Source organism: Melanostigma gelatinosum (genome assembly GCF_949748355.1).
Source record: "Melanostigma gelatinosum genome assembly, chromosome: 2".
Classification (NCBI taxonomy): domain Eukaryota; kingdom Metazoa; phylum Chordata; class Actinopteri; order Perciformes; family Zoarcidae; genus Melanostigma; species Melanostigma gelatinosum.
Window position 1 is genome coordinate 30,620,413 of NC_136635.1, and position 22,990 is coordinate 30,643,402.

Sequence of the window (22,990 nt, forward strand, 5' to 3'; positions counted from 1 at the left end):
AAAACATTTATTTTTGTCCAAAAAACACATTCCAATGTTATTTATAGAGCCCAACAACACATATCTGCCTCAGAGAGCTTTGCAATGTGTACAACAAACAGCATCCTCTGTCCTTGGCCCCTCGCAACGGAACAGGAACCCCTCCTCCAAAAAACCCTTTAACACGGAAAGAACAGGAAGAAACCTCAGAGAGAGCGACAGAGGAGGGATCCCTCCTCCAGAAGTACGATACAATAACAAATGAAGATCTTAAAGTGAAGGGTTTGCGGAGATAAAGATGATCTAATGAGTCCAGAGGCTGCAGTCGACAGTACGACGCACGTCATCTTGATCTGAGCAGAATAAACACACATCTGCCTCAAAGCAACGACCACAAACACAACGTTTGTGTTGATAGAACAACACAAACACACACACTGCTGATCGAATGAGTGGAAGTGATCGCAGGTCGTTTCAAAAAAGAGAAATAAGATCCGGCTTCAACAATGAATGTTACTGTTGCGTCAAAATCATTGTTAAGTTCGATGAGATTTATTCGGCATGTGATGATGTGGAACTCAAATGGAGCTTTCCACTGTGTTTCATTGGAAGTCGTCTGTGTTTATGAGTGGGTAGTGGGGAGTTGACATTCCAGAGACGCTGCCACAAAACCAGAACACGACCGCGCGTCCAAACATCGTTTTAAAGTTTGCTGGAGGAGATTGTCCGCTCTGTTTGGGCGCCTGCAGGCGGAGGGCGTTACTGCCACTGCTGGGTCTGATTGTTATCAACAGGCCTTCCTGTCTTTGAAATCCCTGCGCTGGTTGAATGTCCACACACTGCTACACACAATCCTCATTATGGGTTCGGATCATAGAAATAGGGTAGAAGTAGAACGGACATTGAACTGTTTTCCTCTTGCTGTTATTGGGGACAGCACACGTCAGTGGGGCTGTAAAGTGCTGTTGCAGTTTGTTGCAGAGGAGACGCTGCTACGGAGACGGATGGCTGGCTAGCTAACTAGCCACTGCCGCGCTGGTCGGCAAACAGAAATACATCATCTCTGCAGCACCGTATTAGAGCACCATGGGACCATTTAGCGTTGCTCACCACAACACATTGTGTTTATCGTTGAGCTCTGACAAATGACTTTCTTTCCTTAATTGCAAAGCCGATTCTTTACAAAAAGAACACGTCTGTCTTTAATCTTGAAATAATCTGAAGTTGTAAAAATCTGATATCATGCTGCAGCTTCCGCCTCACAGTTGCATGACCAGCCCCCCCCCCCCCCCCGTTTAATTATCCTCTTTTCCATCCTCGTTTGCATCATTATCTTGTTTCCCTTCTCGTCCTGCTTTCGGCCCTTTTCCCACCCACTTCACGTCCCCCTGAGAAGCTGGCAGCAGACTTCCAGATCCCACCAGCCTCTGCTAGCTGGGAATCTGCTGCCCTTTTGGTTTAAATAGCATAACCCTCCGTGTCCCATGTTCCATACACAAACAGGAAGTGAAGACCTTATTGCTGAGGGAGGATGTTGCGAAAGTGTTTATTTTTCATCGTTTTCTCCGTTACTTAGTGTTTCATACGACACCATCTCTGAAATATGAAGAAATCTATCTTTTATTTTTATTTTGCATGATTAGTTCCTTCGGAATGTGATTCAAAAATTATTTAGTTTGGCATGTTTTTCCCATGTTGAGGAAATCTCAGTGGAGTTTCATTTTATCTGCTAGTTTCATGAGAAAATGGCTATTTAAATGGTCCCAGTGGGTTGTTTCCTCATCATTTCCTCTTGTTAGGGCTGCTCAGAGTGGGAGTGTAGGAAACACTTTGATATCAAGTTAAGAAAAAGATCATCTTGTCGTTTCTCCAGAATCGCCCACAAAAAAATGTGTGTGAGAAAAACAGAGAGATCGACAGACTGCCAAGAAAAAAAAATGTTTTTTTATATCTGAGCAGCAAACAATGTGTTGGGCTCAATCTCGCAGTAGCATATCTGGCAAATCCTCCGGAACATTTTTGAGCTCATAGTTTTGTTTTCTGCTTCGTATGAAACAATAAACACAGTTGCTGCTGGCACCCACTTTGTTGTCGTTGTAGAAAACACGACAGCGCTGAGATCCAGGAGAGGTGGAGGCAATGAACTGGGGTTACTGTGTTCGACAAACGTCAGGAAGCCGAACGCCTGTCTGAATATATTTCTGATGTGGTCGAGACCCTTTTTGGTTTTCGTTACAAGTGATGAATGCTGATGTGTAAAACACAAACAAAGCCTGCTTCGGTGCGTTCGGATGGTTTACATCATCGGTGTCAGTGAGAAAGCTTCGTCCAAACGTCTCTTCAGTGAAGCTGTGAACGATTTCTCTTTCCTCATCGTGAGGCCTGACAGTTGTGGTCAGTGGTGCACATCTGGACCAGGAGGTGTTGGGGAAAGAAAATGGTTTGTTCCAGCTGCCGTTCAGAGGGTTTGACTCCCGGTTGAGGATTCTGATCATTGTGGTTTCTGTTCATGAACGTGTCCCGCTAAATTTTAAGCATGCCCACTTTTTAGCGGTCCAATAAAATGCAACGGTACACCGCTCAAATTTTAATCTTTAATTTTGGAATATACAGTACAGAAGATAAGGATGTCTTCACGGATGTCTTTCAAAAGACTCATATGTGAGAATGCTGTTCATAGACTTTAGTTCAGCATTCAACACAATAATCCCACAAAAACTCATCTTCAAACTTGACCAGCTGGGGCTCAACACCTCGCTGAGTAACTGGCTGCTGGACTTCCTCAGCGAGAGGCCACAAGCGGTACGTGTCGGCAACAACACCTCGAGCAGCATCACACTGAGCACAGGGGTCCCTCAAGGCTGTGTGCTCAGTCCACTGCTCTTCACCTTGCTGACACACGACTGCACCACAACCTACAGCACCAATCACATGGTCAAGTTTGCAGACGACACAACTCTGGTTGGTCTCATCACCAACGACGATGAGACCCACTACAGGAAGGAGGTCAGCCTTCTGACCACGTGGTGCAGAGACAACAACCTCCTTCTGAATAACAGCAAGACCAAAGAGATTATTGTAGACCTCCGGAGAGGCCACACTCAACACCACCACTGACCATCAATGGTGCTGACATAGAGAGAGTGAGCAGCACCATGTCCTGGGGGTGGACATCAGTGAGGACCTCTCGTGGACAGCCAACACAACATCACTGGCAAAGAAAGCCCAGAGGCGCCTCCACTTTCTCCGCAAACTGAAGAAGGCAAGAACACCACCACCCATCATGTGCACCTTTTACCGAGGCACCATTGAGAGCATCCTGACAAACTGCATCACTGTGTGGGGCGGAAGCTGCACTGACCACAACAGGAAAGCCCTGCAGCGCATAGTGAACACAGCTGGAAGGATCATTGGTGCCTCACTCCCCTCCCTGCAGGACATATATGACACTCGCCTCATCCGCAAAGTCACCATGATTGTGCGACTCCAGCCACCCCTCACAGTCTCTTCAGCCTCCTGCCCTCTGGGAGAAGATACCGGAGCCTCCGTGCTGCACCACCAGACTCTCAAACAGCTTCGTCCACCAGGCTGTTAGGAAGCTGAACTCTCTGGAATCTCTCCCGCCTCTCTTTTAATGGCCAACTGCTGCTAAATACAGATTGATAGCTTTTTTTTGTTTTTTTCTCTTATTGTATATATTTATTGTCTAAATGTTTTTTAATGTTTTTTAATCTATTGCACTGTATTCACTTTATATGTTTATGTTGGACTAGAGAGAAACGTCTTTTCAACTCCCCTGTATGTTCAGTACATTGTGGAATTGACAATAAAGCAAACTTTGAACTTTGAACTTTGAACACACACACACACACACACACCCTACGGGCCCTGATGCAACCGCACTGCCTGCACTGTCTATATTTATGCGGCTGGTGTTGATTGAGGTTAATTTAGCTGGCGATCATGCAGCTGATGAAACTACAGCGTTGAGTAAATGTGTTGAGAATCGAATTACTCGACTGCCAACTTGTTTTTGAACTTCCTCCATTTTGTGGACAATCATCTGTTAAAAATACGCCTCCTGTGAAAATCCCCACTTAATAACTTCGCCGACGACAAAGAGCTGATGGAAAATGGCAGCTGTGAAACTGCTTCTGAGCGCAGCTGTGACATCAAATGAAAGCAGAACATTAAAATCATTACAAATGTCGTCGGCTGTCTCCGCCAAACTACTGCTGCAACACAAACGACGTCACCTAAAACATTTGAAGACACGTCGACCAATAAACCCAACAGAGGCATGTTTGATGCGTGTGTTTAGCGGTGCAGCGTGTAAAAGGGTCGATTGATTTCAAAGCCTCCTTCTGTCCTTGCCGGCTCTCACAGCAGGTGTGACAATGTCTGACAAGTGTTGGAAGGAAGAAGAAGAAGAAGAAGAAGAAAAAAAGGGGGCAACAGATAAAACGTGGCGACCAAATGGATAACCGGTGCTATCGCTCGCTAACCGGGCCTCACAGATATTATTGGTTTAGACTCTCCCAATGAAATCCTCCATTCGATGGAACCACGTTCCATACCCGTCGCTCTGTTCTGGGGCCGTGGCTACATCCATGTTTGTTATCAGCTCTAATGTATTCGTGAAGAGGCACTATTTATTGGACAAAGTATTCAGGAAACGTCACCAATGCGGCCCCCTGCTCCCCTCGCTCAGTGTGTGGGTGGAAGGGCTTCAAAGTTTTCCGAGGACCTCCAAATGGATGTTTGGCTGCACCACAGAGGACACGCAGAACACAAGCTAAGTGCTTCAGCAGCGGGTGATGCTAACGCAGGAGGACAGGCTCAGTGTGGCGTGAAGCAGAAGAGTGCTGTGCGAGGTGACTTATGGGACAATGGGGCCGCTTTTCACAAATAAAACATGAGGGTTTATCCAGAGCCTCTGAGCTGTTCGCTCTCGGTTTTCTGTCAGGTGTTTGTGGGTAGAAAGAGAGAGGGGGGGGGGTCTGATTTAATGCTCCTGTTTGGATTATCTGCCTGATTCAATGAAGGGTAATTCAGTGGAACGTATTGTTTTTTGTTGATGCTCAGAAACTCCTTAACATCCAGTTTACACTTTTTCCACTACGTAGCTTTAATGTTGTCAAAATAATTGTACAGCCTGACAGTATTGTGTATTTATTCTGATTAAGCTTCTGATTTATAAGCTGAGTGAAATAATCAACCTCAAGACTCCATGTTTTTATGGCTGCATCATTTTTATCAAAATGGAAATAGTCTTTATTTCCCCAAAAATGTAGTTTAACTGAGTTAGAAACTCTGGGATCTTGAATCTAAAATAAAGTTATGTGGTTTTAAACAGCATACACATTCGACTTTAAGAGAATTAACGTCATAAGATCTTATTTATATGTTCTATAATTTACAAAAGAATGTAAAAGTTAAACAGATATGAATGCAGGAGGGTTAAAATGAATAGATCACTCGATAGGACACTGCTTTTGCAGAGCGATTGGTATTAATATGGTATTTTAGAGAAGAATCATATAATGTGTCATATTTAATTTAGAGGTTTCTGTCACAAGATGAATCGAAGGGGTCATGAGCTAATTACCAGTGAGGGAAACAAGAAAAATAAATAAAAACATTCTGCTCCACAGAATCATGTTCTGTCTCTAAAGCGTTTGCTTTGTTTTATTTTGAAACACCAGATGGTTTCACCTCTTTGTGAATCTAAAATTATTAAAATCAAGCATTCTTAGCATCAGATTATGAACGTACTCGACCTGTGAGAAGCGATATGTTTTTTTGTATTAAGAGTCACGAGCCAAAGCTGTTAGGAACCAATGACAAAGACTGCAGTCTAACCAGGAACACAGCAGGTTGTGAGTCATGAAATGTAATATATATATAACATAAACACAAATTCTCTGTTGTTGTCTTTTTGTCACTCAGTACAAAAACAATGCCAATAGAAAGTAATTTAATTCATTTTTCTATGCATCTGCGTGACAAAGCTACAATCAAAGCTAGCGGCGTAAATGAAATATTGAGAAAGATGACTTATGGTGGATATGGACCAACAGACACGGGAACCACGAGACCTGTGTTCGGCACTGCATTGTGGTTGTGTTGCCTGGACCTGACTGTTATTTTAAGCCTAACCGTGATGTTTTTCTTCAACTGTTATACAGATATTTTTCAAAGACTTTTAGGAAACTAAAACGGATATTTCCAAAAAAAACGGCTTCTAAAGTGACGATTTTTAAAACCGCCGGTTTCTTTGTATCCGTGACGTCATGTAAAACGGAGCGTTTGGGAAACAATGACGTCATCTCTCCAGATCTCTCAGAGTCTTCCATGGCAGGTTCCTGAATGGCCCCCAAGATGTCTGAATATTTAGTAAAACAAGACTCCAGGTCAACGTTTTTTTGGGCTTTCATCGCCTTAAAGCGACGCTAAGCAGCAACACCACTTTGTCGTTTACACCGCCGAAGGAAATAAAGCTCACTGAGCATGCTCAAATTCTTCTTCTCTGGTATTTGCAGTGACGTTGACAAATCATTTATCGCCACCTACTGGCCCGCCGAGCTTTTGGCGTTTTTTACGTTCCAGCGTGAACAGGATATTTTGTCGAGTGGACAGAATTGTATTTGAAAGCGTAAAGGAAAATATTCCTGACATTTTTTTAATCTGTATACGTGGACACGTATAAGTGCTTTTGTTGCCTAAATCTAACTTAATTTTAGCCCAAACCATGATTTTCCAAAAACGTCATAAGTGGTTTTGATGCCAAAAAGTAACGTTGGTTTGGGATTGTAACATCAACCAGAAAGAAAAGGTCATTCTGAGAGACACGAGAAACAAACAGACCATTCGTGCTCCTGTACAAAACGAATGGATTGCATGGATTTCTGTTTCACAAACTATCGTGAGCCTCCATGACAAATTTCCCCTTGGGGATCAATAAAGTATATTTCTATTCTATTCATAAGAACATTTCTCAAGCAATTCTACACTGTTCCGTCCTCACAGCCTCTCGTGCATCTAGTGTTTCCAGACTGGATACATTTGAGACACGTGGGACGAGTTGTAAAAGCAGAAGACAGTTTTATCTTGTTTCTTCAATTAATGAGGAGCAGCAGCAATTTTAATTCCTATAAAGCCCCCGAGGTTCTGAGGCAATCCATTAAAAAATAAAACAAAAAAACATCTCTTGATAATTTCAGCTATAAAAGTATCAGCCCTCAATTATGTAAAGCCTCGATGCCGACACGAGGTTTGTGAATTTAGCTCCAAACTACGTCAAGCATTCCTTTGAATCCAGAGACGCATCAATAAGACATCGTTTGCTCACCAATCTATCTTTACAGTGAGGACGTCCGTGACTTCTTTGGGCATAAACGGTTCAGCGCTTCAGTGACTCCGTTCTTGCTCTTTAACCCTTTGTGTGGCATTGGTCCCTATTTTTTACATTATAATTTGGCCATTTTTGGACCGTTGCATTGAAGAGTCGTGGGAAAAGAGAGGACGCAACAAAGGCATTAAAAAACATTTTCAGGCTTCAAATGGCATATGTAGTGATTTAACAAAAGGTGTCAATCGTCAGAAATTAGAGATGATACAAAAACAAGCATTTTCTTAAATCGACATATTTTGTTTGCATGTTCTCAAACAATGGGAATAATCTGCTTTTGTTTCGAGCAGAGGTTTAGGAAAGTCTCGTCATATTAAGAAAGTCATGCAGCAAATAGAGCTGGACAAAATGATCGTGACGTTAATAACAATATGTATCAAAATAAAGCACATTTACACAATTATTAAAGCATCGAACTGATATTTAAAGCGATGAACTGTGTTTCACTGTTCTGCATTACAAGACATCAAACTCTTTATGTGTAAAAGCAAAACGGGCACAAAGATTCGGAAAACAGAGATTCCAGCAAAACTGACAGAGAAGCAGCGTAATGATCGGCATTATGTGCCTCACTCTGTCTCAGTGAATCGTGAGGAGAGTGAGAGGTTTAGTGTAATAATTCCTGAATCAAATTCAACATTTATTTTACCAGGCAAAATAAAAGAAATGCAATAAGAACTGATGCAGCTTTTGTGCATGAAGATGGCCTCCTGTCAATTTAAACCGGCATATACGGCCTGAACGAACTGTTCTTTCTGATACATTGATGAACACTCAGCAAAACTAACCACACACACTCACATAAAACCTGGCTTTCATCCAGTGAACGGTTAAAACATCAATATCATCATTGTCACCCTTCACACCGGCTCACAGGCCTCCAGCTTCCACCTTCATCACAAACAAATCAGACATACAGCTCAGTTTCTCTTCAAATCGATTGATTTTGTCTCGTTAAATCATTTAGAGATATGTTTGATTGTAAAAGAGCTGCTATTTTTCAATGATTTCAAAGACATTTCGTATTTTTGATGAATCTGTCGATTATTTCCCATCGATTAAACCGATTAACTGGTTGGTCTGTGAAGTTGTTTTCTTGGTAAAATGTATCGTTTTGACCGACATCTTACAGATATTTAGTTTACAATGATGTAAAACAAAGAAAAGCAGCAATCAATGATCATTTACACACGTGACCAATGCTTTGTCTCCCTCTCTCTCTCTCTCTATATATATATATATATATATATATATTTGTTTATATATTTACCCACTGGTTCAGTCAGTTGTTACAGAAACAGTGAAAACACAGCAGAGCTCCTCTATTTTTAGATCAGACCTCTGAAGAAGAACAGTGAGAACCTCCCCCCTCCTCCTCCTCCTCCTCCTCCTCCTCCTCCTCCTCCTCCTCCTCCTCCTCGGCCTGCAGGTCTGATTGTGTTTCTGTACAAAGTCAGGAAACTGTGTGGCCTTTGGGAGCTGTCCTGTTGTGAGGAAACGCACTGCATGCTTGGATCACGTCCAGGGTCGAGCCTCAATACACAACACGGTCGTTTCTCCGCCCTACGCCCCTCTTACATCAGCCGGGATCAGAGCATTAAAACACAGGCATGACTACTTCTTCTTCTTCTTATCATCATCATCATCATCATCATCATTATTAATATTACTATTATTGTTAAATGTATTGATTTAGATGTGTACTGGCACAGATAAAGATGTTACATCTCTGTAAACACTGTTTATCATTTTATTCATCTATCAAGTCGATTTATCAGTCACATCACATAAGTGTGTGTGTGTGCGTGTGTGTGTGTCTGAGAGAGAGAGAAAGAGGAAATATTTCCTTAAATCACAACAGGCAGTCGATGATGATGAAATAGCTGCTGTACAATATATTGAACTATTACACACATAAACAAAATACACAATATTAATGAATTAAATATTCATTAATATTAAATATGAATGAATAAAGGCATACTAAATAACTAAACTACATCAAAATTAAATAAGAATCTAATTTAATCAAAATCTTTAATCTTTGTTGCTTTAAAGCACATTCACCTGCAGTAAAATGTGCAACATTTATAACATTGCCTCACCTTCAGTGTTGGGTTAGTAAGTGGTGCTCATACATGTCTCAGACTACCACACAGCGCTGCAACCAACAATTATTTTCATTGTCAAAATAAAATGTCGATTATTGTCTCGATTAATAAATTAGCTGTTTGATCTTCAAAATGTCGATCGGGTTTTTTTTTTGTCCACAACTCAAATATATTATTCAGTTTACTGTCACAGAGGACCAAAGAGAGGAGAAAATAACCTCACTGAAGAAGCTCAAACCAATGAATCAGTTATCAAGTTGCAGGTTAACTCAATCTATTGTTTACTAAAAATAAAAACAAATAAATTAAATGTGTTGTCATGAAGCCAGAGTGTTAGAAAGACAGAATATTCAATATCATTATTATTTAAACTTTGTTTTTTAATTGTTTGGGGTGACAATAAAAAATAAATAAAAATACATGCCATGAATTAATAATATTTATTTAATATTTTATACATAGGTTGTATTTTATATGGTTTGGGCTGAGTTCCCATTGGCTCTCCGGCTCCCATAGGAACGGCGATGCGGCGGCGGGTCTTCCTGCAACAGCTGAGGCGGATCGGCAGCGTGATTGCGGTTCACAGCGGACTCCGACATAATTGATGACCTAATTGAAAAGCAGGAGGAGGAGAGAGCGAAAGGAGGGGGACTCACTCAGCGGACAGGAGGAGAGAGAGACGCGCTGCCAATGAGAAAAGTTTACTTGTTCTTCCTCCGCACAACCCCACAGCTGAGGGGCATTGATGTGAGCGCAGAGGCTGTCTTGTGTTTTACTCGCACTTCTTCCCCCCCCCCCCCCACGTCTTTCACTCTCACACACACGGAGCACTAAATCCACCCTCTCACCTTTATAGTTTTAGCGCGCGGTCTTGTGTATTTATTTCACTGCCCTGTTTCCTCCCTTTTTTCATGAATGATTCTCTCTAGCAATACTTGCAAGATATCCTCGGACACCTCGCCGTCCTCGCGACCTCACCACCTCGGCACCTCTTCGCCCCTGAAGTGCAGACGCCACCAGGACTTGCACTGCAGCTTCAGACGCACTTGGGGGAAATATCAGTCGACGAGGAGAAGCTTGATACTTTGTGCCGCAGCAGCTGAAGCCGCAGAAGCGACCGCCGACATGAGTCTGAAAGCTGACGCCGAGCCGAACACCAGCGTCTCCATCGAGGAAGAGGTCAGTTCGGGATAAAAAACGAAGTTTGGCAGCTGAATAAAAATGTGTTTCCGGTCATTCGAAGGCTTAGTTTGGCTGAAGTTCCTTTTAGCTCAAAGTGGCTTTCCGCTCCTCTGGAGCAGCTTTGAAAAGGAAGTAATTTAAAAAACCACTTCCAGTGGAGGTCTGTGCAGGAATATCCTCCAACATTTTTATTTCAACATGCATTCCTTAACACTGTAGTAACGTCTCTCTTTTTTATTTTTACAAATTAAAACGTGTTTGACCAGGTGTGACGTAATCACTGCACTTAAATGAAGCAATTAAGCCGTTGGCCGTGCATTTTAGAAATATTTTATTAATTGTGACCTAAACTGCAAATATTGTAAGCTGTATTTACTTTTTTTTTAAATAATAATTTTATATTAAATACTCTGTAAATTATAAAATTAACTAAATAAGAAAAAAAAGTCCAATAGCTGAAGTTAAATATGAACTCTTTTTAATTCATCAATTATCCATTTATATATTTTTTTCCTCACGTTTGAGCAGTTTGTTGCGGTGACATTTTGTTTTCGTTCAGGTGTCAAACTAAATAAGATGCGTCACACAGACGCTGCAGGTTTCTCAGATGTGTGAAGAGGCAGCAGGTCCTCATGAAACTGAAACCTAAAAGAGAGTTTCTGATTAGACTCTTTATAAATAGATTTAATTAAAAACTGTTGCTTGACATCCTGTTTGGCAATTTGTAAGTTTTGTATTTTAAATCAACTGCAATGACAGAACTCCAAGGCACTTTGGTTTTAAACCATTAAAATACCTTTAATGTAATGGCATTATAATTTAAAAGGTTTAAATCTTGAATTGAACTAAAATGTGACTTAATTTAGACCTAAAATCAAACTCTTAAAGCCTCAACATGGGAGTCAAATTGATCCATGTTGACTTTCCTCGTTTTTTTTATTGTGCCAGTTGTGTGTGTGGCCAGCTATATTTCCTCTTTAATGACTCCTTATGGAGACACTCTGAGGGGAGCGCTGGGCCTTTTGTTGCTCCTCCTTTGTTCCCATTATATCTTTCAACAAAGACACGTGTGGCCTCTTGACTTTCTTAGCCTGGTTTCCCTTTTTTTGTGTATTTTTGTCTCCTTGTAATCAAGAACAAAGATGAAACCGGACGTTTGTGTTGAGGCTCAAACATCAATTTAGTACTGAAGTGTTAAATCGACACACATAATCGTATCTCTCGTTAATAGTAGTTTCGAGAGAAATTGCCTAAATTTGACTGACTAATTTCAGATTTTTTTGGGTTCATACAACTCGAGGAGGAGCCGGTGGACAAATGAAAACATCTCCATTGAGTTTGTGTCCCGCTGAGCCGGCCTCCACGTCGCTCTATGTGCTGACTTGTAAAGGGCTGAGAATCGCTGCTGTTCGGCACCTGAAAAATGCCGGCGGGGTCAAGGGCCGCGGGTCAGAGGAAGGAAATGGTGTCGCGCTGTGCACTGTCGTCCAGTGCTATTCGTCTGGCAGCCCCATTGTTCTGCGGGCCTCCCCACCGGCTGGGAACTAATGGGCCTCCGCGCTGCACTGTTTGTTTCCACGGCCGCACTGGACTGCGCACGGCATCGGTTCTCAACGTCTGCTCGAGGGGGGAAAGTCCAGGGGTCCTTGAACGGTACCTAGGGGGTCTCCATCAGGATAAAGAGCAATTCCTGTTCACCGAGCTCGTATCATGTTGGCGGATCGCGGTTTTCATTCATAGGCAAATGTTGAATACTGAGGGTCATCTAATGTTTTGGGTCTTGACAAGGTTCCCAACATGAGGGTCGGGGCCCAGCCGAGGGGTCGCTCGGTGAATTTGAGGGGTTGCGAGATGGTTGAAAGTAATTGGTTAAAAGTTTAATTACAGGATATTTTGACTCCTATCTTCTCAAAATAAAACAATGGGAGATGTTGGCCAAGCATTTATGAATCTTTTTGCAGCTCTGTTGACAACCGAGAGAATGAAGACTCCAAATAAATAAAATACACGATATTAAATGCAGTCTTTCTCTTTGTGTTTGCAGGTGCGAACGCTGTTCGTCAGCGGCCTCCCGGTCGATATCAAACCACGGGAACTTTACCTTCTCTTCAGACCTTTCAAGGTAAGTTATAAATGACTATTGTGTTGCCCGAATTGTGATTTGAGGTATACAAATGCTGCAGACTTCTCACGTTTCCTAAACATGAAGATGTTGCGCCAGGTTCTGGAGAAGAGTCGTGGAAAGTGTTTGCAAAATGATTATCTGCACGCAGAGGAAGACTGGTTTAAAGTACTGAGGAAGCAGCTGTAATCCAGTCTGAAGGTTTTCCTTTTGCAAATTACTTTTCATGACGCAGAATCCTAATTCACACAGAAAAAAAGTTCATTAGAGTTCATTTTTAGTTGCGTCAAACAATCCCCCGGTTGATGGACGTGCAGATATTTGCGCATATGGAAATGAGGCCACATCATTGTTTTCTCCACTGCGCTGTTTGTTTTTTTTGAGACTGGACTTCAGTGCCATAAACTCCCCTCCCACCCGTGTCCTAACTAACCAAATTGGAAGTGGTGTCCCTTGCACATGGATGAGCTCGTGGAATGTGTAAATGAGTAGCCCTCGCGATTGGCCAACTGACCCTCTCCATGACCAGCTCGCCCACCTCGTGTGGAGATTATTATTCTTTTTTTAATTTCACCTTTGTAACTTTCAGTTGTTGTGAAACCACTGAAATGTTTTGTTCCCTCAAGTCATTGTGACAGTTATACTTTGTATGCCTCTACAGTAGGAAACAGTGTGCAAACATGGGTTTTAATGAAGGTTTACAAAGAAACTTTTTAAAATATTGAACACTGTATTCCTACCTCGTTGTTTTCTCTTCGGCTGAATCTGGTTCCGATTGTTTCTTAGGATTTATGACAGCCAGTGAAAGTTGTTTAATTTTCCATGGCTGTAAATCAGGATCAGCAGAGATCCCATCTATCAATATTCCGGTCTAGCCAAATTCCCCTTCAGTTCTCAGGAATTTGCTCTTGCTTTAATCGACCCTTGTGCTGTTCTAACCTGTTTTTAAAACCAGAGGCTTTATCTGGACGTCATGCTTTAACGTGTGCGTAAGCGAGAACAATCGCATGTCTGATAACGTGCTTAAAACTAAATGTGGCTGTAACTTTATTTTTTAGCTTTGAGGATATTTATTAGTCAAATCAATTCATGGTGCATTCAGGACTGCGCGTTGCGTAATTTCCTGGCGTTTAATGATACACAATAGGCCTTATCTATTAACTGACAAGAATGACATCACCTTGTATTAGGAAACGTATACCTTTAATGTATCACAACTTTGTTTTATTCCCGCGTTATTAAAAACATAAAGGCATGTAAAATACTTTCAACATGAGACGCTAGTTTTTCATATTAGGTTAAATTGTGTAAGTCGACTACAATTATGAGAACAATACAAACATTTTAGGCTCCCTCATGTGGCTTAAAGATTAGCTGAAGATACAAATATTATATAAATAAAATGTTAAAAGACTGGAAGAAATCTTAAAGTCTCCTGCGACCCTTTTATATGAAATAACCACATAAAGCCTTTTGTACGGTGTGAATTAAATACTTGACAAATGAAACGTTCTGAGTATTTTCTCTTTTAATTAAGAACTTAAGTGAAACATGATAAGATTTTCTGAGGAGCTGTGTTTATTATCAATTCAGACGACCTAATTGTCTTTGTGATTCCATTTAAAAACAATATATTGTCGCCCTGCTGTGACTGCGTTTGTATGTTTCGCCTCATTTTACCACAACAAACGTAAATGCAACAGCGTCTCAGAAGGACTCGCGGCGTCCTGCTGCAGAGCTCACACTGAAGGTGAACACCAGCAGGTTTCTCTCGACGCAGCGAGAAGCGTTCATGCCTGACTTCCTGCATGTGACTCCAGGGTGGATAATTGGCTATCTTTCTTCCCCGCAGGGTTATGAAGGGTCACTGATTAAGTTGACGTCAAAACAGGTGAGAGGCTTCGTCAGTGGACGGAGCTGCTTTAATGCTGTTCTGTCTTTTTGTTACTTTAACATTGGCTAAAGACTTAAATGTCCTTTTCTTGTTTTTATCTTAAGATAAACATCCATCATTAATGTAACCGCAGGTTCTTTCATGTTGAGATGATTATTGATGTTGGATGTCAAAGTGTTTCTTCCCTTTTTTCCTTCCAGCCGGTCGGGTTTGTAACCTTTGACAGTCGCACTGGAGCTGAAGCTGCCAAAAACTCTCTGAATGTAAGCGTTCCCATGTTTTTATGGATTTATTGTGTCTCTGAGTCTGTTGCTGTTTTGACGTCCCTTTTCTTTTTTTTTAATCCTTTTTTAAATATGTCGTATTTCTCAGATTTGTTCCACCCTTTGCTCAAAGGGACGGTTAACCTCCAAAATCACAAATTCATATTTGTCCTCGTGCCTGTAGTGCTGTTGTTTTGGAGAAGTCTGCCTTCTCTCCAGTATAATGGGACAATATGACACTCTGCTTGTGGAGCTGAAAGCGTCAACGTTACTTTTAAAAATCTTATTTTTTGGTGTGAGCGCCCCAAGAAGTTTCATATAGTCTACTTCTATCAGAAGACGGAGATCTCTACGGCTAATTACACTCAGCTACTCGCACCAAAGGAATCTGGATCGATAAAAAGCACTACAGGCCAAAGGACGAAATGTGTAGACATGTTTTTGTTTTTTGGGTGAACTGTCCCTTTTCTTTTCGTGATTGGGAGCTTTAAAAAACGTCTTCTTTCCCATAAAATCTCAACGTCAACCAGTTTTGTTTCCTACATTCAATGGCAGGGCCATTTTTGGAAAGAGGCCAGAATCCCGTAGCCTTACGGTAGTTTACTTTGACCTTGATACACACCCCTTCGTTAGCCTGTTATAGCTCTCCTTTATTTTGCATACCACTGCTTTAATCGTAATACTGTGTTCTATTAGCCACATGTGTAGTGTTATTTGTACACATCTCCAGTAGTGTAACCTCTCATTGTATCACCCAGTAGCCCACGTATCTGGCAGTATCTAACACCTCTCTCATAGCCTTCCTCATGAGCATCCCCTCTTTTAGACACACACACACACCCCAAAGTACTACTCACCTGCATGTGGGCACAACGCTTGGGGCACAAGAACACAAGCGGGGTTCAACCACCTGAAAGGAGTTCCGCTCAGAAGTCTCCCCATCGGCCCCCTTTCTTTCCCCCTCGTCTCTCCTCCTGCGCTCCTGATTTGGTCACGAGGAGAGAAGGGGATGCGAGCGTGTTTGGAAGATTCCAGGAGTGTATCCTCCGGTCTTTATTTGAAGACGTGAGAGGGAATGTTTTTAGGAGGATACATCCCGAGTATTGCAATCCCGAGTATTGCAACACGGCTTTAGGGAAGAAAGGAGGCCATGTGAGACTGCTGAGCTACAGCTCCTTTTGTTTTAACTCAGCCGCCTCCCTTACGATGCTATGTCCTCCTCCTCCGTCTCTCCCCCCAGGGAATCCGTTTTGACCCCGAAAGTCCCCAGACCCTGCGCTTAGAGTTTGCTAAAGCCAACACGAAGATGGCAAAGAGTAAGCTGATGGCCACCCCGAACCCCACAAATATCCACCCTGCTCTAGGAGCACACTTCATTGCACGGGACCCATGTAAGTTGTACGGCTGCACCACTCTCAGGCTCTTCTTGTCCACTCTCACCTTAGCGATGCCAGAACTCGATTTGCCCGTTTAAAAAAATATATATGTCATCTATCTCAGGATAGTTTGTTACAAGATACAAACGGGCAGAGATTAAAAAAGTGTCGAACTAATTAAAGACTAACTCACCTCCACATGCATGCATCATCTCTACTCTTAGTTCAGCCGCTTTGCTTCTGTACAGCTGGGAAGTCTCCACTCTCTCACAGGTTTTAGTTTGTTTTTTTTTTGTTCGGCAGCAGCTGTGTCTGCTCCTCTTTGCATAAAACACCTGCTTGGGTCAGTAGATGTCGACAGGTGATGGCTGACAACAGTGTCGTGGCTGCGTTCAGACCAGAATTCGCTCTGTGGAATTTACACTCGTGTCGAGGCAGAAAAGAAACGCGTGGTTTGCGTTGTAAACAAACTGAGAAACGGTTTCAGTCAAATTGTAAATCGTCCTTCTTCTCTCTCATCCTTTGCTGCTCGTGTTTGGTCATGCAGGAAACGCTGCCGTCGTATAACTTTGAGTCGCCTGTTTTTCTTCTTGGATTTTACACTTGACGCATTATTGATTTTTGAATTAGTTTTGGCCTCAAAAGACAACAAACTTTATGACTAAAACGTTCCTTTAGTTTGTTGCCAAAGTGTTACAATGCTGTTGGAACGTACTCTATTTTGAATTTATTTTCCAGTCCAGAAAAGCATCTATGAGCCTCCAGAGTTATTGAACTCTAACTATTGAGTCTCTCTGACAGTTTAAACTGTTCAGCTGATATTCCAATAGTACTAACCTCTTATTTCTCTTAAGTTTAAAGAAGAGCTTTGCTAAAGCAACAAGTTTCCTGTTAAATCCAGCTTATCGACTGTAATATTGTGAAACATTTGACTCAGACGCTAGCCTTCCAGTTTCTTTTACCGACGACTTCTTCTGTTCTTATTCAGCTGTTACTCGGAGGGATCTTGATGTGGTTTTGTTCTCATGTACAAACCGAAGTATCATCGCTTAGTAAAGAGGACCTTCTACAAGCTGAAAGCATTGAAGACCATTCAAACACGGAGTATTCCTCTCAGACATCCGACAGACATCTTTTTTTTTTTTTGGCGGGCGATCACAAACTTGTGAAAGGCAGCGTATAACAAACTGATTCGAAAACATCCCGTCCCGGCCTGTTCCACGTAGAAATGAATGGGCAGCGAAATCTGGTCTGACTTTACCTTTTACTTTTACTTTTTTTTTTTTAGCCTTGTAAAAGTTAAGTCTAGTCTTTTAGAGTCAGTTGAAGCGCTTACTACAATGAGACGCGTTAGTAGACCTAAAAGCCAAAGTCAACAGAAACCTCTTTTTGCGGCATGATTTGATGACTCATTGTCTTCCTTATTGAAAATATTTAGCTTCTGTACCGATTGGCTACATGATGCAGGGCCGTATATTCAAGGATAGGTCAGTCAGCGTTTTCGTTTCCTCCCGTCCTGTCCTTCCCCAGATGATCTGACGGGGGCGGCGCTGATCCCAGCGTCTCCGGACGCCTGGACTCCCTACCCCCTGTACACCACGGAGCTGACCCCGGGCCTCCCTCACGCAGCCTTCACGTACCCGGCGGCCGCTGCCGCTGCTGCAGCCCTCCACGCCCAGGTGAGGGACCAACCGCTGTGTCTTCTTTCCTTCTACTTTCCCAAGTATCCTCCAGTCCAACTTCAGCTCTAACAAAACGGGATCCTCCGTAGAGACACAGAATGAACGCCTGCACCCAGGTACAAGCCTGAATCCAAAATTACTGAAAAATGAGAAAGTCCTGCCCCGTACAGTGGACCACCGTGGGAGCTTAGTTAAAAATAAAGATGTGCTATAGTCAATGGCGAGAGACGCATCATTATTTGATCCTGATTTGAATTTTGCCTGAATGTTTGTCAGTTTAACAATTGTCGTAAAACTTAAGTATAAAACTGAAAATACGTAATTGGAAAGACGTCAGACCCCAAAAAAAAGTAATTGCTCGTTCTTTTGCTTCCCGGCTGATAAAAAATGATTTAATAAAACTCATCCGGTAAGATAACGTTACATTTGTGCGTGCGTCATAGCTAAGTTGGCAAACTAGCTAGCAAGCCAAACTAACGGCCATTTTGGTGTTTGTGAGGTGCGAGAAGACTAAATATTACGACAAACTGCAACTTTCATGACATGCAATATCTTTTAAATTGAGAAACATTAAATGTGTAATTAATGGCACAATTTAAAAAGGATCATGCAACAGTTATTATGAATCCCAGAGCTTTTCTTGGCAAGACCTTTGTCGCGTTAAAGCGCGAGGATGGATCGGTTGTCTATGCTAACAGAGGTACTGGTAACCTGACTCGTTCTGGGCCCATGTCCTGACCAATGGGCGATGCTGACATCACTACTCGAGGTCAATGCCGAACCTCAACCAATCGTCTCTGCCTCCACCAGCTACGCAGGGCAGGTCTTGCCAAGAAGAGCAGTGGGATTCATAATTACACAACATGCAATGCACAGCTGGCTCTCTTGCTCTATATAGAAAAGAAGTACTTCACATATTTCCAGCTTCTTTTTTTTTTTTTTAAGGATCCACCGCTTAAATTAATAGCAGAGGTTCAGATTCTTGAAACGACCCCAGTGGTCATCTGAGGTACAACAACAACGGCACAAAGATAAACCCCAGATATCAAGTCTCCAATGCAATGACGTTAAAACCCTGATTTACATCGCAATAAAAAGATTTGTCATCTCTAAATGGAAAGTCTCGACTCCCGCTCTGCTGTCAGCAGAAGTGACGTGTTCATGCTTTCATGTGGTGTAGCGTTACGATGCCACGCACTTACCTTAAATCCCTCTTTGTGGTCGTCATCTGGCTGTTTTTGGTTCATGGTCGCCTTTGTTCTTTTTTGTGGGTTGAGATATAAATGTTTCCTTTTAATAGAGCTCAGTGCGTCCCGTCTGTGTGCTGAAGACAAAATGTGCTCTCACTAATGAAACGCCCATGTTTTATTCTACGGCGCAGACTGAATAAATGGAAATTTCATCCTTTTTAAAATAAGTTATAGTTTAATCCCAACTGAGACCTGGTTTGCATTCAGACAGTAAATCGGTTAAATGTCGTGTTAAGATCTGGTCTGCAAATATTCTTTTTAACGAAATGGGTGAACAATTTTTGGCAGACACAATGGAACGTTTTTTGTCCCAAAGTGTTTACATTGCAAACTAAATGCTACAGAAATAGAGCAGCTAAATACAAAGCAGTGGGCAGGGCCTTCGGTAACAATAGCAATGGAAAACATTTCCCTCGTTGGTTAATTTAAAGTTCATTGTGATCTAACTTCCTCCTGCAATGTAAGAGCACAGGGGAGTGCTACACTGCAAAGTAGGCAGCTATTACATGGAGCGTTTGTCGGGCGTAAGAGGACGAAGGAATGTGAGGTATTTGCTTGGAGAAATTGTTCGACCTGATGGCCTTTCTCCGAAGGTGCCAACTTACTGTCCACGTTCCCGTTGCAACATAAGCTGACTGTAGCCACACAAAAGGGGGGGGGGGGGCTTTTTAATTGCAATCCGGTGAAAGATCGCTAAAAGTTCCCTTCCCACTGACTCTCGGCCTTCGTAGTTTGACTGTGTGACACAGCGGCGTAGCATCAAATGTCTGACCTCCCGAGCTGTTTTTATTCCGTGTAGAAATGTCTCATTCTGCCACAAGTATGGAAAGATACCGGCTCTTACCCTGTGGGAATGTTGAACACATGGAGAGGTTCGACTCTCCACATTTCCATGCCTCTTAATTACTCGAGGACTATTGTCCTCAATGAGCGGTTACGTGACCCACATTCCCATGGCTCCATTGACCAGGGCTTAAAGGGACAGTCCTCCTAAACCTGTTTGTCCAAAAGTAAATTGTTTGAGTGTTGATCTGCTGAATTGAGGACTAAAGCCTGCTTTATATTCTGCTGTACATGATTATGTTTGTGTTTCAGATGCGCTGGTACCCTACGCCCTCTGAGACTGCCCAGCCTGGATGGAAGTCCCGGCAATTTTGTTAGATTTTTAGTGAGTAACCTTTGGTCGAACAGTTTGTTGTTTTTAAAAGATATGCCAACCCCCTCTAACTGCTAACTGCTAACCTAATGTCATGCAAACGTAAACCTGCATAATGAGACTAACACAATGTTTGACTGAAATCTGCAGTATGTGAAAATGTCTAAACATATTGTTTAAAGGATAAGGTTGGCGATGCTGTCTTGTCAACAAATCGATGAAAAGATTAAATACAACACTCCAAGAACAGGCCATTTGGACTTTAATCCCCCCCCAAAAAAACACTAAATGATCTCCTAAAATAGCTGAGCTCTGTAGTGCACGGTGTTCAGCTCATTTTCTGTGAACAGTGTAGCATTGAACACGGAATTAGCAAGCTGACTAGCTAGCTCGCCGCTTTAGCATGCTAGTTTTCTGAAGCCAAGAGCTGGCTAATCAGCTAGCTAATCAGCTAGCTAATCAGCTAGCAAGTTAATTCCGCCATGCTTTAATGCTACACTGGTTACAGAAATTAAGCCGAACCATGTTGTCATTTATCAGTTGATGGCAATATTCTTTCTTGCGCTGTGGCAAGTGTAGATGAAGCATTAAGTTGTTGATATTTAATCATTTACTTTGGCTCTCTGTTCGCTGCTTGTTTTCGTCGTTACTGTAAAACCTCACCTCAGTGAATGGCGACTTGGCGTGAGTGTTTAGTTTATACAGCAGTTAGCACGCTACAATAGCAACAATAAATATAAAAATGGCCGCCGCTCTGACCATCATGCTACGTTGATTTTGAATGGAAATGTTCTATTTCTATGATGTCCCCAATGCGCCTGTGTGGCTCATTGGTGATGGAGCGCGGTTATGCGTTTGTTTTTTCTAATAATTCTACATTCACCATCCTGTTGCAATGAAACGGTTACTTGCACATCAAATGTGTATCAGTCCGCAGCTGAAAAAAAGTTTACTTTCATGGAGTAGTGTTTGTGTAAAAAGTGCCTGAAACTCATCTTTAAAATAAAATAAAAAAATTGAAGTATACATTTGTTGCCGGTTTTAGTGATTCACAGAATTAATGGAACAAACTTTCTTGGGCTGAGAGCTAAAGCGCCGTGAGACAGACTAACACTATTTTAGGTATTTTCATAGTTATTTTTTATTTTTTTTTAGATAGTCTTTATTGTTGTGTTTAGACTAATGCTTGTTTTTCTTCTTCAGGCCTCTGGAAACTACACCTTTCTGTCCAGCTGAAGGGAGGTTTGCTACGCTCTTCATTAATTAATTTAATCAGGTTTATTTAATGGACAAATGTGCATTATTATAAACAGTATTTATATCCCCTCCCGATTGTCTCTGGGGGGAGTCTGAGTTGAAACCATCTTGCTGTCGACAATCTGAGCTTATCCTTGGCAACTACTGCGGTACCATCTTAGCACTTCAAATAAAAAAATGTATAAAAAAGAACCTCATGCAAAAAGCAGAGTCAAAACTTCATGGATCTTTATTGCTGAGGAAAATTGATGCATTGAAGTTGTTGTTGCGCTAGTCCTTCAATGGGGTCACCGCTGCGCCCGAGAGGTTTAGAAGCGTTAAGAGTCATTGCATGTTAGTCTTTATGGCATGAATTTAGAACGCAGAGTTCTGTGTATCCTAATTTTCTTAGTTTGTGTTGCCTCTTTACCTTTTTTTTGGCCTAGACAGCGAAAATGTTTTGTTTCCCTGTAGAACCTTGGTCTTACCTCTGTGAAAGCTAGGCTGTTGTGGCTTATCTCGCATGGACCTCGTGAATGCAGCCCTATGTTCTATATGACAACCCCGTGTCCTTACGATCATATCAGTGTCTTTATTTGAGCAAAGGAAAGTACAAGTATTTTTGTACTTTTTTGCGTAATGTATATTTATGCATTTTTGTGCAACTAAAAATAATGAACCTGTATAAGTTGGATGTTTAGTCGTCTGTGTTTTTCAGTGTTACTTTTTGATCCTATAATCCTGTTGACGTAGTTTTAAAGAAGTGCAATTTGTTTAGAGGAAATGGGTATCTGTAAAACAAATGGAAGTATTCTGAGCGTGGCTTGTGCCATTCTGATGACACCAGATTGCTGTAAAACGGATGTTTCAGAATGTGAAACTGGACTACAAACGTAAAGGGTTGTTTATTTTCTTGGGGGGGCATTTGAAATGGGAAGCAGGATCAGAGCGATGGAGTAATTTAGTTTGTGGTTTAGAAACAGGTTTGTCTTTGTATCTGCTGTGCATAAGATGTAAGAAAACAATTATTCCCATTCTATGAATAATAAAAAGAAGTGAATGCATTTTGTCTTTGGGCGTCTGTCATATTTATCGCTGCGGCCAATCGGAAGTTAACAAACAACGTTAACTCCGAGAATTCAACTCTGTGGACATCAGATGTTGCCGTCAATAATTCAAGACATCTTTTTCATTTATGCGCGGGTGCATTAGTGGCGCTTTGCAGCGTGCTGACCTCTGCCCTCATGAACTGGTGAGATGCTCAACCAACCGCGACGGCTCCTCAAGGGACTCTTAAGTGACTGTTCCCAGTACGACCAGCTGCCTCG

The 22,990-nt window shown here is 41.9% G+C and overlaps 1 protein-coding gene across 1 annotated transcript; it reads left to right on the forward strand.

The window, feature by feature from the left end:
* Window positions 1-10,338: 10,338 nt before the first annotated feature.
* Window positions 10,339-22,709, forward strand: LOC306796440 (RNA-binding protein, mRNA-processing factor 2a). Its single transcript, XM_079295356.1, has 8 exons — window positions 10,339-10,680; window positions 12,728-12,805; window positions 14,658-14,696; window positions 14,900-14,962; window positions 16,203-16,353; window positions 17,869-18,017; window positions 20,366-20,438; window positions 21,630-22,709. The coding sequence occupies exons 1-7, from the start codon at window positions 10,417-10,419 to the stop codon at window positions 20,429-20,431; spliced, it is 810 nt and encodes a 269-aa protein (XP_079151482.1). The 5' UTR covers window positions 10,339-10,416; the 3' UTR covers window positions 20,432-20,438; window positions 21,630-22,709.
* The last annotated feature ends 281 nt before the right edge of the window (window positions 22,710-22,990 follow it).